Source organism: Astatotilapia calliptera, chromosome 2, assembly GCF_964374335.1.
Source record: "Astatotilapia calliptera chromosome 2, fAstCal68.1, whole genome shotgun sequence".
Lineage (NCBI taxonomy): Eukaryota > Metazoa > Chordata > Actinopteri > Cichliformes > Cichlidae > Astatotilapia > Astatotilapia calliptera.
In genome coordinates, this window is record NC_137423.1 from 33735595 (window position 1) to 33751141 (window position 15547).

Genomic DNA, 15547 nt, shown 5'->3' on the forward strand with positions numbered 1-15547 from the left:
TATACAAGCAGCAGAGCGGCAACGAGACACAGGAGTAAACAGAAGATACCGATCTGTGGCCTCGGCGTTATTGAAGCCATATTCGTCGAGCAGTCAAACTTGGAGAGCAGAGCTGTACTTGAGGCCCTGCTGGGACAAAACAGCTGTAAGGCCAAACCCACAGAGGCCTGGCTGTTCTGGTTTTTAACAGACGAGGGCGTCGTTTCTGTGCTTTCTTTCAATAACTGCACAGCAGGGTGGCTCAGTTCGACTTTCAGTCTGTCTGGTGTTGACTGTGGGAGTCATATTTATTACAACAGGAGTTTTTTGTGAAGTGAGCCACATTTTATAAAACAGAAGAAAAGATTTAGTAGCTATTTTTTCCCCTTGTAAGTAATCACTAAATCTACAGCTTTCACAACACTTTATCACCCTTGGATTAAAACAAATCCTCAACTAATACAAAGACTTACAATTAAAAAGTATTTAGTCTAAAACTAGGCTTAGGCTAAGACTAATTTTTAAAAACAGGGTTAAATCACATACAAAAATACAGCCTTTTACAGGCTTTTAGCTGTGTGTTGTTTTGGTTTTTTTTAAATGTAGTTGAAATTTATTTTTCAAGTATTTATATGCAAAAGTTGATCTTTAAAAAAAACATGTTATCTTTCCTGTGGGTTTTGTTTTTTAAAAAGATGTTTGAAGATGTGATGCCCATCCTTCCACTGATACCATTTCTGATGAGGCTTCAGTGACCAGTAGATGGATCAACTGAAGGTCCAGCTACACCTTGCTTGTCCTGTGCCAGTTTTTTTGTTTGTTTTTGTTTCTTAAGAATATGGCGTTCAGATACCGTTTATCGGCTGTAGATAGAAAAATCTTTTTTCTTTCCTCAAAGATAAACTGCTGAGATATATTTTGGAATCACCTTGCTGGTGTAACAATCCCATCTTACGCCTGTCGAATTGTGTTATCTTTGGCATTTCTAATAAACTCAGCTGGAGGCATGGGAAGAAAGTATGTTAATAGCAGCCTGTCAGAAAAACACCAAGTACCTTAAAAAACAATTATTCTCTGAAAATGGTCAGGCCCTTGGAAGCAAAATATAAAGAAAAAAGGGATAGTTCAAGGCTTTTGCACAATGCTGTGCATAATTAATGTTTAGTTATGTACATATTTAGCATAAAGCCCAATAATATCCTTGCTGTCCACCTTCATTTTATTGTACAATAAATAATTTAAAAAAAGCATCCGTCCTCACTCAGGACTCATAATGACATTACTGCTGATGGCTCATAGTCAGCGCACCACTATGAGCCATCTACTTCCAGCTTTCTGTCAACAAGTGACAGAATATGTAGGAGCCTGAATTTGAGTGTAGACTCTGTCCGTTACTTATTTTGGCACTGGTGGAGGGCAAAATGCCACGATAGCCTCGTGTAGTAGTTCCTGCTTCTGAGTAAGCAGGAAGAGGCAATTTATCCCACATTCACCCAAAGCTGAGTTCATTCAGGACTTTCAGGTCAGGTCATTTCACATCTGCTGCTGCACAGTGCGCCAACTGTGTGCCCGTCTTATTCTGTCTGCAACGTGTGCTGAATATAATGAACCTTTAGAGATTTACAGACAAGAAATTAACATATATTATGTAAGCGAATGAGAGCGCAGTCCATATGTAATGCAGTGTTTAAAAAACACAGTCCTTCGTAAATTAAATTGGACGCTCATATTGATCATGACCAAAGTTTAAAATAATGAGGTCAGTGTATTTACTGTAGAACTAACTCTGTAAAACCTCATTCTCAGTTTTCTTCTGCTCTCTGTTTTGTATGACATCATTGAGAGCATCTCAGGCACACAGCTCGTGGTGTGAACACGGAAGCCCCACCCACCCGATATTCAAACCTTTTGTTTGTGAGCTGCGGTCAATCAGAAGAAAGTCGTCTTAAAGGAAGATGAACTAAAACTGATTTGTTTCAGACGGTGGATGAACTGAGGGTTCTGCACCAAAGCACAGTTTAAAATCGATAAGATAATTTTAATCTGTGAATTATATGAAGCTCTTCTAACAGATTCCAAGAATAAAAATATGGATCTTTTTTTTTTCTGCACTTCTACTTTACGGCACGCCCATAGATCACCTGCCTGACATATGTACAGAGGCTGTGTCCTCACTGCTGTAGCCTGGGTGGTGATTCTGCCTAGAGCCATGTGCTGCGTATCATCTCACCATCCTGTCACTACCTAAAAAAGCCAGGATGGAAAAAATTTACTTCTAATATCCACGGTGATAATAAGAATGAAAAACTGGGTATATATCACCGTATGAGCAATGTAGGCACTGCACAATGTAAAGGCAATCTGTAGAGTTTATCTCTTTCGCTTTCAGACACCAAAACACACTCTGGGTCCCTGTGAGGCTTTTAGTGTTAAACCACTAAGTGTTTTATTAATACATGTTCTAATTTGCATATTTGTGATTAATAAAGTAGAAGACCCAAGTGTAAAAAGTTTAGTGACATTAAAAGTGAAAGAAAACTCCACAGTTACAGGATAAAGACTTAATGTCTGGTAACAGTGTGTAATAAAGGTCTCTTTAATGCGTCACTGTAAGATACATCTGAGATATCAACTGGCAAAAAAATGGGACATGAAAGGTTATTACACAGGATATAAAACTTGTTATTGTTCAGAAAAAGAATTAAACCTAAAAACTGTAGCTGTTAAGTGGAAAAGTGGACACAAGCAGAATATTACCAACAGTGATTTAAGGACACTTGATTGCAAAGTTGGTACGCAGCACAAACTTAACTTAAATAACTTTGGTGTGACTGTATCAGGTTTAATCATCTGATTTTCTTTTATAACCCTTTTTAAACACAAAATAGTCAGAAGATCCTTTAGTAGTCACTTTCCATCATCCCTAAAACGACTGACAACTTAAGGACCTGAATGACAGCACACCATGGTGCAATGGTGCAGTTCTGATGAAGAGTAATGGCCCTGCCGTGCTCTGAATCGGATGCGCTGTTGTTGTGGTTTTGGTTTTCCACCCACGGCAGGGTTTTCACCCGGGAATTTTCGTGGTGGTAAGCCACCCAGATCCTGGCGCATCTTGTCTTTTGATCAATTTAGTTAGCACATGACGACCTCACACACTTTAAATACATGTCGTTTACTGTTCAAAACACATCCCCGGATGTCTTTCCCTTTTAAGGCTGCATTTCATAAAAAGATTTTTTTCTTATGTTAACGGAAGTGGTCTTTTTTCAGGCGAGGCAGCCGACAGCTTCTGTAAATTGCTGTGTGTAAACCCTGCACTGAATTTAAAGCTTATAGTCGCTCCTCAAAAGTTAGCCTCACAAAGCCAGATTAAATCTCAGATTTAATGTCAAGTCAGTGCCGAGAATCCACTGAGCTCAGCAGCTCAAAACAAAGCAGATAATTATGTTTAATGACATCTTGGTAATGATGTGACTCACTCAGTCCCGAACCTTGTTTATGAGAGGAGCGGTCCACTTAAAGTTGCACGATTAGCCTCACTGAAAGGCAGATTTATCTCTTTGTCAGAGCGTCCTGGAAACTCAAACCCATCTTATATCGTTTTAGTCACACAAAAGAAACAAAGCAATATTGGTGAGGTGGTTTTGTGAGGCTAACTATAAACACCAAAAAAAAGAAAAGAAAAAACCCCCAGAACAACAGCTGCATTCATGAGGCGTGTTTCTTCTAGCTAGCAGCAGTGTAGAACCACAGCTGTGATGTCGGCTGCCACATCTGGTTTTTGTCAGAGTGCAGGAGCTGCATCTGTCTGGTTCTCAGGTAGAGACAGGTCTGAAAGAGAGGATGCTGGAGGTGGTGTTGGAGGATGGGATGGTGGCTGCATGTCACTGCTGGGCCTCCTCACCTGCAGCGAGCTCCACCTGTGTGATAGCTGTCTCCTCATGCTCTTCTTCTTAGGCTTTCGGGGCCGTCTCCTCTTCTCCTCGCTCGTGGACTGGGGGCGGTCGCTCAGGGTGTCTGAGGACTCGTCAATGTACGCCAAGTTCTCGCCGAAGAAGTCGAGCAGCTGGCAGCTTGGTGAGGGGGCTGTGGTGATGTCAGGGGAGGGAAGGAGGACTTCGGGTAGGGATGTGGGCACAGGGGAAGAGCGAGAAGAAGGACTAGGGTCAGGTGCCTGATTGTGGCTATTGTTTGGTGCAGATTCATAGTTCTCTGCTGGAATCAGTTCATCTTTCCTCTCTGATGTGTCCATATGTGCGAGTCTTACTGATCCCTCCTCCATGCTGCCGATGGTTTGGCACGGCTGGAACTTGTGGGGTGCCATGTAGGAGAAGGAGACTGAGGAGCCATCTGACCTGGAGTCGAATGCAGACTCTGATCCGGAGAGTGACCCTTCCTGCATACGTGCCCCTACAACATCCAGCTGTGAACCGGAGCGGGTTACGGGGACGGAGAATGAGCGGGACAGGTGGTGAGGAAATGACCTGCCCTGCCCTTGCAGAACCCCAGCAGGGTCAGCCCTGTACCCTGCTGCTGATATGGGGACCGTTCCCCCTCCAGCTGCACTCACCTGTGCCTTTGAGTTAGTTCCCCTCACCCCGGACGAATTGTCCTGCAGTTCACTCATGGAGCTCGACAGGCCAGCCCAGTGACTTGACAGATGTCCATTCTCAGGTCCCCCTCGCACCCAGTATCCCAGTGTACCCTGGGCTCCCCGGCGGATGCGTCGGCGCTCGCTACGTTTCCAGCGCCGCCGCTGCAGGAGGAAGGGGTCATTAAATTCCAGAGGATTTGGGATGCGGAAATCCTTGGACATGCTCTGCGTCCAGTCTGTTGCGTGGGCCCTCAGCTCCTCCATCTGACAGGGACACAGGTTAACATTAGCTTTACAACATAGAAGAACTGACACAAGTTTAGGTGTCTCTCAGATAACATTTCTGGAGTCTCCCACCTCAGCACGAGTCCTTTTAGACAGCACCCTCAGCCAGTTGCCTATCATGGTGAGGATGGAGGCAAAGTAGGCAAGACCAAACACGATCCACAACAACACCAGAAGCTTGAAGAAGCTGTTGTCTTCAGTACCTCCAACTCCATGCAGAGAAAGTTGATTTAATTTTTAATGTGATGTTCCAGTGAACCTCACAGAACAGAAATGACAGAAAGAGGCAGTCCTGTACAAAGTTGACCATTCATCATTAATTAAACCTCAGCGGGGGGGAGACTACAGCTGTAACTTTGTGGGTGGATAGATAAACCTCGTTTTTGGGTTATTTGTATATAAATGTCATATAAATTGTGAGTGAGTGATATGTTCAGGCTGTTTGACCTCTGACAGAAACAGACCACAACCCAAATATATGCAGTTTATCATGAGAATAACGAAGAAAAGAGCAGAAAAACAATTCATATTTGTGTTAATTAGAGGTTTCATATAAAAGGGCACGGAGGTGCCTAGGTCGCGGCGTTCTGAAGTTATTGCATTCACATTTTTTTCAGAAAACTTGCCCTGTTATTCAAATTTGTTCCGTCAATACAACTATGATATCAATTTGAAATGCCTACATCATCTAACTTGAGGTATCGCATTCACAAACTTGGGTGTCCACACCGCCCAGGTGACGAGAATACCCCATCAGACTTTCAAGGCAGAGGGCTAAAAAGCACTCCCTCAGCAGAGGATCACACTTACAGACTGTCATTTGGAAAAGGATCTGCGAAAATGCCCATAACACCACCATTAAACTGAAACACTGAACATAATCTGCTCTAGACCAGGTTACATGTTCAGCGTATGTTGCTACAACTTCACCAGGTAAAAAAACGAACAACCATCAACTTGTTGTCCATATTGATTAAAATGTGTGTGTGTTTGGTCTGTACCTGGTACATAGTCTCCAAAGCCAACAGTGGTAAGCGTGATGACCACAAAATAGAGCGACTCCAAGAACTTCCAGTTTTCCACTTTCTGAAACACGACTGTCGGCACAGCGAGGAAGATCAGACAGCCAATTAGGATGGAGAGAACTGCTGAGGTGACACGCACAGTCGTGGGCCTGACCTTGCGTTTCTATCAGAGAGAAAGATAGAAGCCAATACAGATGCAGAATAAATCAAGATCAACACAGCTATACATGTAACAAAAAAGTGCAAGAATTAAACTAGATTAAACCAAAAAGGAAAAAGAATTGTCTGGATTCAGGCTGAATGTTGAGATTTGTCAGCTTTTTATTGGTCCACACTGGCATCTTCATCACATGTCTGCATCTCAGGATTATTTTCTTTCTTTATACTAAAGTCATGGACTGAAGATGTAACAGTGGGGCAGCTTTAATACCCATCTGTTTGAAAAGTCCTGAAAGAATAAACAAGTACAACATGACTTGACTATGGTGACCATGATACTCTTGAATAAGGCTGCTGTCCGGTTGCTCTAAGCTGTGGCTAAAGTGCTGATTCAGCTGATCTGACTCTAATGCGGGTTTTATATGAAAATTCACTTACAAAGACAGTTTTTGTGATTTTTATTTTATTTTTTGTGGAGAAATAAGGTTCCAAGAACAGCTTTATTTAGTAGTTCAGCTTTTCTGGTAGGACTCTGCAGCCCAACTGACAAACATAATCTCTGCCTGGGTTCCCTGCCTAGTCGGACATGTACAAAGCAGCTCATTTAGGAGCTGCCAAAATCAGATGCCCAAACTGGCTCCTTTCGATGTTAAGGACTCTATTCTGAGCTTCTACCAAGTGACCAAGCTCTTCACTTTATCTGTAAGGCTGAGCCCAGACATTTGGTTCTTGCATGGTTCTAACTTGCAACTTAGAGAGAACCAAACAGTTTACTGCGTAGAGCACTGATAAGAAGTCTGTGCCTTGTAGGTTTAAAGCTGTTTACTCCTAAGTTTTGGCTGATGGGCAGGACAGACCATTCTCACCAGGAAGAGGGTCTCAATCTTGGCCACAGCTCTCCGCAGCACCGTGCCCATGTGGTCGCCCACTCCAGCGAGAAGTATGCCAAACATGGGGATGCCAACCAAAGCGTAGCACACGCAGAACAACTGGCCGTAAGGCGTCCGAGGTGAGAGGTTCCCAAAGCCTGTTTGAAGGATTAATCAAAAAGACATGACGCTAGTTATAAAAGCTGACATGCACAAACAATTTAAAGAGGGACCTTGTGTAATTATTTTAATTAGTAGGGCGTATTAGAAAATATTCATCAGCTGTGACTCTACAATTCATGAATACTTTGTTGACCAGAAAAATAAAGCTACAGTTTGATCACATTTTAAGTAGCGTGTCTTTGAAACAAGGACATAAATAAGCTCTAGTGTGACATTTATCAAGCCATAAAAACACCTGCAGGCTAAATCCTTGCAAATTTAGATACCAAACTACATTTAAATGCTTCAGTGAAAATAATGCAGGTAACACTTTCTCAGAAAAGAGAATCTCAACAGTGCATCAGGTGGATCATTTTGTCACTCAGAGAGCAATGTTTCCCCTGCAGGTGAGCTCTGTCACTTACCTATGGTGGTGATGATGGTGCCACAGAAGAAGCAGGCAGACGCGATGTCCCAGCGAGTGGTCAAGTTGGCAGGAACTCTGCTCACATTCAGGCCTGCCTCGACTGCAGACATCAAACCCTGAAGGAATTTAATTTTTCATCCAAGTTTTATCTATTTGTTCATTTTATTTACTAACATTATGGGTGTATTTATAATGCATGGACCTCGTAGCGTACATAAAGAACGATATTAAGTAAAATCTGGAAAATAAAAGCAGCACGTGGTAAACAGTAGGAACTTAAAGAGAATATCTCTGTGCTACAGAATACCTTGGCCTGAGAGGTAGGTGTGTGTGTGTGTGTGTGTGTGTGTGTGTGTGTGTGTGTGTGTGTGTGTGTGTGTGTGTATATATATATTTATTTATTTATTTATTTATTTATTTATTTATTAGGGGTGCAACAATACTCGTATCGATATTGAACCGTTCGATACAGTGCTTTCGGTACGCATATGTATCGAACAATACAAATTTTTAAATTTATTTTATCAACTTTCCTTCTGACAATGCTGTCTGTGTTGAGCGCAGGGCAAGCTAGTGAGACAGAAGTTAAGCTCTCCTTGCAACATGGCAAATTGAACCTCCCCCACCCTCATTCAGATCTGGCGTTTGGAATTATTTTGGTTTTCATGTGACGTATGACCCTGAAGGTAAGCGAGTCACGGACTAAAGTAAAACAGTATGTTGGATGTGCCATGCAATGCTCAATTACATGGGTGGGAACTAGTGTGTTAGCGCAGTTAGCTCGTTAACGTGTTGGCCGTCTAGCCCCATGCACGGGGCGATCGGCGGTAGCTCGTTAACGGAGATTTGCCATGTTGTGGTGTTAAGGTCATTTCAACGAGATTAACCTGAAAGCACTAGTGGGAACACAACGAATATGACTGCACATTTACCCCGACATCATCCTAGTGCAAAGACAAAAACAACAAGCATGCTACTAACTTTAGCCGAGTCATTTAGACAGCTGTTAGCACGTGATTCTCCTTATGCTGCTGAGAATATAACCCAGAAGAAGCGGATAGTATAGCTTTTATTTTGGAAAGAGACATTTCTCTGTAATAAACTCTCTTTTCCAAAGATGCATGATTCCTCAATCAGATACAGGGCTTGCAATATCGCTAGCCTGACGTCCTGGGGCTAGCGATTTTTTCAGTCGGGCTACCAAAATCTATCTCTTCCCTGCCCGTCGGGCTATTGTAAGAAGGAAAAATATATGTCAATGCTTTTGCATTCTTTCAGAAATGTAGCTGGGTTATTATGTCATTGGCATCGGTGAGCCACTGTCAATATGTGACATATTGAAATCGCGTTTGAATTTGCGCTTGTTTTTTTGCTTTCACTTTGCAATCGTGCGAACTGTGTATAGAGAGCGACAGCACTGATCTGTGAGTGATGATAATTTGTGCACCAATTCCTCTGACATCGTCTTATTAATCGTTAGCTTACTATGCAAACATGACAAGTGAAATCTCCCGCAGCTTAAACATGTGAGAGGTTGATTGCGCAGAGAATCGTTGAGCTTATGTGAGTCCGTGTGTAAAAGCAGCAGGATTTATATTTGACTACGATGACCTGGATGACTGAGAACCTTCACAGACAGATATATATTTTAGTTCTGCTGAGCCAAATAAGACAGGTCAGGGTGAAGAAGTGACAGCCAAAGAAAAGCTTACCACAAAACGGAGAAGTTATGACAAATCAGACTATAAGGCAAAAAGAAAGTGCAGCTTTATGGTTTCATGGACAAAATAATTTCTGTGGCTGCAATATGACAAGCTAAATAACCAGGGCTGCACATAAGTGGTCCGCAGGTGCGCATTCGCTGTCAAAATAAAAAACACGCACAAGGGTTAGGGTTAAATTTAAAAACTGTACTTTTGAGTTAAAATATATATTTATAATTTTAATAAATGACAAATTAAAAAGGCATGAACATTTTTTTTGTATCGAAAAAATATCAACCCGTGACACCAAAGTATCGAACCGAACCGCTCAGTGGATCTGCGCTCGACAGTGCAGCCTAGGCGGAGTAGTCGAACGCAGATTCACTGAGCGCTCCACACAGACAGCATCGTCAGAAGGAAAGTTGATAAAATAAATTACAAATGTTGTATTGTTCGATACATATGCATACCGAACCGAAAGCACTGTATCAAACGGTTCAATATCGATAGAGTATTGTTGCACCCCATATATCCTGCTGTTCAAACCTTCTGTTTCCCTTCTGTCCAAGGGACAGCCAATCAGAAAAAAGATCGTTAAAAGGACGTGTTTCAACACCTTGTTTAATGTGAGATTAAGAAAAATACATGTAGTCTGGAGGATTATGTTCCACTCGAATTCAGACTTTGTGAAGCTCAATTTCAAATTAAAACATTCAAGTTACAAAATCCCATCTGGTTTGAGCGATAATGTTACTACAGCAATTTGGTTATTTACATTTACATTCAGCATCTTTAATTTGCTGTTAATCTAATACAGACTGGAAGCTTCGGCCTTCTGACGGCACACTTCTAAATATTTACTCACTAATGTTATACAGTGTGCACTTTAAAACAGCTCAACTGTGCTGACATAACTTCATTTACATGGAAACAAATCGAGTAAGCCTAAAAAATATAAATACTTCAGTGCTACTTACTTTGACCACCTATCCCACACAGGTGATATGACCCCAGATATTTCTGTTTTGTTTTTTCCTATTTCCGTTTTTCCTAATTCCGTTGTGTTTTGTGAGCTTTTGCAGCATTTTTCTTATTGCTGGTGTTTACTTAAGTTGCAGTCCATTTGGCCTCTCAGGGCCACCGTAAATAAACCATATTTTAAAGCTGCTTCAGAGTGTGAGTGGGATAATAGTGACGTACTGTGTCCACTGATACCTGTACAAGCTCGTGAAAGTCCGACTCGGTGACGCAGTAGTTTTTCATGAGGAATTCTTTCTTGGTTTCAAGCAGCTTTTCATGTGCCAAGGTCTCTGTGGGCTTTTCCAGGGTGACAAAAACAAACGCTCCCATCACCAGGTACAACATGACTCCCACCAGCAGGGTGGTGAGGGTAGTGCACCGCATTTTCTCCCCGCCTTTCTCCCTGCCCCTCCAGGGTTAAAGGGTCTCAGCTCACAGGTCCAGATCTGGTTGGGATCTCAGTCAGGATACAACTGGCCATAAACAGGAAGTTCCTTTAGAGAGGTGCTACATGTGCAAGCACGGAAATATCTTTTATAAAAAAAATAAATAAAAAAAAAGCACCACAAGTGTTCTTGGAAGGCATCTGTGCATCAGGCCCAAACCTGAGAGTCACTGACACCAAACGTGACAAACTACTAACATGGTGGAAAATAATGACAAGCACTTTAATTTAGTGAGACTTTCATGGCTTGATTAGTATGACTGTTATTAGACAGGTGATTGAGTGAATCCGGGTTGTAAAGTGTTTACTCTTACAGTTGGCACACAGTGTGGATGTTTCAGAGCTGTTGCACAAAACGTTTTCTGCATTAAAGGTGGGTCCTTAAGCCACACTGCATGTACACTGAGCGACTCGCTGGTCTTTTAATTAACATTCAACTAGTCCAGATTGTCCAAAAGCAGAGCTGTCACTGATGCGATAGCTATTGTAAGAGGTATACGTGACAAACAAGCCGTCCTCTTTCAAGTTTACAGTGTTATAAGACTTCAGATGTTCGTGTCGGTGGGTACTTCCCAACGTTATACAAGATTTTATCACAAAATTGTTCTTTAAAAGCTTTTTGCATGAAACAGACTGGATTTTTGTTTTTTTTGCCCTCGTTTCTCAAGCCCTCAGGTAAGATTAAAAGGTGAGGCACAAAAGAGCATTCATGATGTTGCACTTTGAGAAATAGCATGCAATCTGTTACAAGGCCAGCTGATGAAAATGACACACCATAGACCAACATTTACTTGCCAATTGATTCTGGATTTTTTTTTTCAGCATACATGTAAAAAGTAAATGAGATAAATATAAATATAAGCCCTAATTTCAAGTCACAGAGATGCCTGTCCAGCTGTTTCCTCAGGTTACACTGAGGAAAGAGGCAGGTAAAATCAGTAGACTGACAACTTTGCTTAGACAAAGATCATTTCCACTGACGCAGTGTGAGATGTTACTGACGTTGGGACTTGTTTAACTTGGAGTGTGACAAGAGACACTCGTAAAAACAAACCATATCTTAAACCCAAATCGAGATGTGGTTCTTTGAAATGGAAAAAAGGTGCTGCGCTTTAAGAAATGCATCCAGCGTGATCATAGTCTAATACAGCAACAGCGATACTATCCTATTGAAAGGAGCTATTCAAAATGCTTTCTGTAGTGTCCATGATAATGAATGTTTTATAATTGAGAAAAATAAAGAAGACAGTACCTTAACTCACTGGAGTCAGGAGCTCATCCCATGTTAAAACTCTAGAAATCAGCTGATAGAGAAATATCGAAACTCCTTCTTTTTCTTTTTCTTCCTCTTCTGCTCGCTCTGCGATGCCTCCAACGTCAGGGTTCAGGAACGGATGATTGCGTGTCCATTTCCTTCCCCTTCAAGCCATTTGAACACTTTCAGGTGCACAGAAGTACAGACTAGTTCAGGTCAAAAACAATCAAGTATCTAAAGTGTAAATCTATCAGAGTAGTTCCAAACTGGCGTATCTCCTCAATTCTTTTTCAGCAGGGTATGGGTGGCATTAAATAAATGTTCTCATTGCAGGGTGTTTGTCATAATATCTGGAAAAAACTGACACACACCAGGCCACCCTGTCAGTGGGTGCACAAATGATTACACTTTGCCAGAACTCCAAACATACATCTTGACATTAATCGAAAACATGGTTAGGTCTTATCTTCATTTGGCTACTTTGAACCGTGTTTACCTTTGAGTCGGATACCCAGAAAAACAGGACTGGGATTTAGGAGCTTCATGCTTTGGGTCGACTGGCCCCGGTCGTCTCCACGTGGACCTTGACAGTGTTCTGAGATTTCCCAGAGTTTGGCCAACTGTTAGCATTCTGCGCTAATGGACTGCTGGCTTTGGTTTGTGTGGACAGTCTAAATCTCTGTCCGTGGCGTCAGCACTGGCAGATTATTAGTTATCACAGTCTAAACCTACACAGGCATATTTTTATATTTTGCTAAGATGTGAAGGGAGGGCGACGGAGAAAGAGACTGCATGCGTCTGACAGACTGTGATCTAATCCCAAGTTAAACAATGCTGCAGGTGGGGTAATAAATCATACACAGAGCTGTTTGGAAAGAGACACAAAGCTGGAACAAGATGTGTACATGCTGTTCTTCGGTTTGCATGTAAGGCAGGTGTATAAAAGAAATCCAACCCAGGAATGTCAAACTTACTTCACATCATTGGCCACATACAGCTCACTTTGATGTGAAGTGGGTTGAACCACTTAAACTACATGGTAAACATGTAAAGTTATAGAAAAGGTTTTAGTGCTTAATTGCTGTACTGTAAGTATAATTTAGAATATAAGGTTTTCATGAATTAATTTCCTTGTACTTTGGTGTTGTATGGATGGCAATGCGGGGTCTTAAGCAATAGGAAAAGCTGTAAAACTTAAAATATAGTTAAAAAGTTCAAAATCCATGCACTCCACATTTTCTAAGCTGTCCAGTATTGGAGTCATTGCCATTTGACATTATGTTTGACACCCCTAGTCTAACCAAACAGGGTTAAACTAAAGTACTGGTCCTCAAACTCTACTCAAAAATGCTGTCTCTCACCAACAATAAAAATAATCCAAATACTTCCAATTTAAAATGCTGTTATAGCATGACCTTGCCCACTACTGAGCCCACAGGTTCACAGCTTTAAGAAACAAGGCACTACAGAATGTGATTGGTCATGACTTCGGCTTTGTCCTGCAGATCCTCTTTTAACAGCTACAAATTCTCGCTTTATATCTTTCTCCACTCAAACACATTTAGTTAACTTTGGAGGTTTGAGCTCCAGTTTGCAGGATAATCTACGTGCATCTTTTTCTGTGTGCTCCACCTGAATCTCAGTTTAACACATAGCAAGGATTTTGAGAGTTTAGAAAACAGGGTGCAGTATGAAACTTACAAATCCAAGACGTAAACTAGAAACTTTTAGTGAAGCTGGAGACCTCTGTCACACTATAAAATGAGCAACACTTTGCACTGTAAAAATATTCAAGTATAAATTCTCATCATCAAGTAGTTCATAAAGAAACCTCTTACTGGAGTTTCTGAGACTAAGTATTAATAGTCCTAAAATAAGTCTATTTGGTTTTCTGTTATCGGAGTTTTATAAGAATTCGTAACGGTTTGTCAGGGTCAGGAGTTGTATCTCTCAAGGGTTTAACCGATCCAAAACATTAATAACATCACACTGTACAAAAACATGCCGTCCATTTCTTTGTTTGAAAGACTTCAGGGTGTTTATTCATAGTTTGTTTAACATAAAATATGAGTGTTTATTCACTGATGCTATCACTGCTTTAGTTTGTGTCACACAGAAGAGTTGCCACTTTGGAAAGCTTTTTTTAAGAAAACATATATATAAGGGAAAAAAATCCAGATTTTGTGATTACTGGGTTGTATTAAAATAACTACAGCAGCGGAGTCTGTAAAACCCTAAAAAAGGACACAGCAAAGATGATGCTAACAAGACACTGGGGCTTTGGTGACTGTATTATTTGTACTGCATGAAATTAACACAAAAAAGGACAATCTATCAACACAAGTATCTGCCACAGCTGGAGAAACAAAGATGTTTTCTCACCCATAAACCTGAATCAGCCTCCAGAGATGAATAGGATTGTCTGTGGGTAAGACTGTAGTATCTGCTAAAGAATTTACAGTGTGAGGAGAATATAAAGCTCCTTTAGATGTAATTACCCCCCTAAAGAATTTCCCTTTTTTAAAGTGAGCCAACACTGACGTCAGAAGGAGATCACAGGGTACGACTCTGGATCTCTGGTTTCATGCTCTGGGAAAAAATGATCCACAGAAATAATGACAGGACTGTTTGGGGCTAGAGAAGCGGCATTAAAAAAAAAAAGATAAACTGCCTGACATTTTGCTTTGAGGCAACAAATCTAAGAATATTTCCAATGAAATGCTTAGCAAACAGTGTAAACGCACATGCAGGAACACTGATGCATAAATCTCAAGAGTGACTTTTGCTGTTAAATTACTATTGTGTCTGTAGTGTCAGCGTTTAGACCACATAAGCTGGAGCAGGAGGACTGATCATCTCTTTTTAAAATCAGTGTGACAGTCTATACATGTAAACCGACTTTTAAACCACACACTAAATGACAAACCTAAAATCAACAGACCAGTCTCTCCTCAAAAAGCACTAACATTATAGCTCACAGTTCGTCCCCTGAAAGACACTGCTGCACATCTTACCTTCAGTTTGGAGAAATGTTGCTGTCCAAGTTCATGCAGCACAAGTTGTTTCACTTCAGCACTGAAGGAGCTGTGTGTGTGTATGTGTGTGTGTTGTGAGAAGGCACTTGTGCATGTGTGTTTTCTCCTTGGAAGGTGTTTCCCCATTCTCGTGACTCTACATCACTCTGACAGAGGACAGCAGATTGTATGAGGAGGAGGAGGAGAAGGGGAAGATAAAGGGGCAAGGCGTGAGAGTGGATGAGGAGTCTATTACAGTGCTACGAGTGTGATTAAGTGCCGTCAGCGCAGAGGAAGAGCAGAGGGCCCGGAGTTTCCTGAGCTGGATCTGGGTGGGGGTGGGGAGGTTCGGCTCTCTGATTCCTTCATCTCGCCATTCTCCGTCTTTTTAAGAAGCAAAGAGACACTTGTTTCTTCACAGTCAGTTACTGCAGACACAGTTTTTCATTCACTAGGGGCAGAATTGCATCATTAAACAACACAGGCTCTAAAGTTGGAAAAGAATAACTCTTCAGTTCAAGTGTTTGATTCAAGTCTGCTTCTTGTATGCTTTCAGCACCTTGTCAACAACACATTCATGACTGAAAGGCAAAGGGAGAGGACTTTG

General features: G+C 41.5%; 1 protein-coding gene across 2 annotated transcripts; it reads right to left on the bottom strand.

Annotated features, from left to right (window-relative positions):
- Positions 1-560: 560 nt before the first annotated feature.
- Positions 561-15300, bottom strand: kcnk4a (potassium channel, subfamily K, member 4a). Of its 2 annotated transcripts, XM_080307849.1 has the most exons (8): positions 14941-15300; positions 11924-12108; positions 10422-10699; positions 7502-7619; positions 6903-7072; positions 5863-6049; positions 4934-5070; positions 561-4840 (listed from the first exon to the last, which is right to left on the bottom strand). In XM_080307849.1, exons 3-8 carry the CDS (start codon positions 10608-10610, stop codon positions 3767-3769), a joined length of 1875 nt encoding a protein of 624 aa, XP_080163975.1. In that variant the 5' UTR covers positions 10611-10699; positions 11924-12108; positions 14941-15300; the 3' UTR covers positions 561-3766. The 2 variants fall into 2 exon arrangements, with proteins under 2 accessions (XP_080163975.1, XP_025999563.1); XM_026143778.2 differs by lacking the exons at positions 11924-12108; positions 14941-15300 and having other exon boundaries at positions 6912-7072; positions 10422-11895.
- Between the last annotated feature and the right edge of the window lie 247 nt (positions 15301-15547).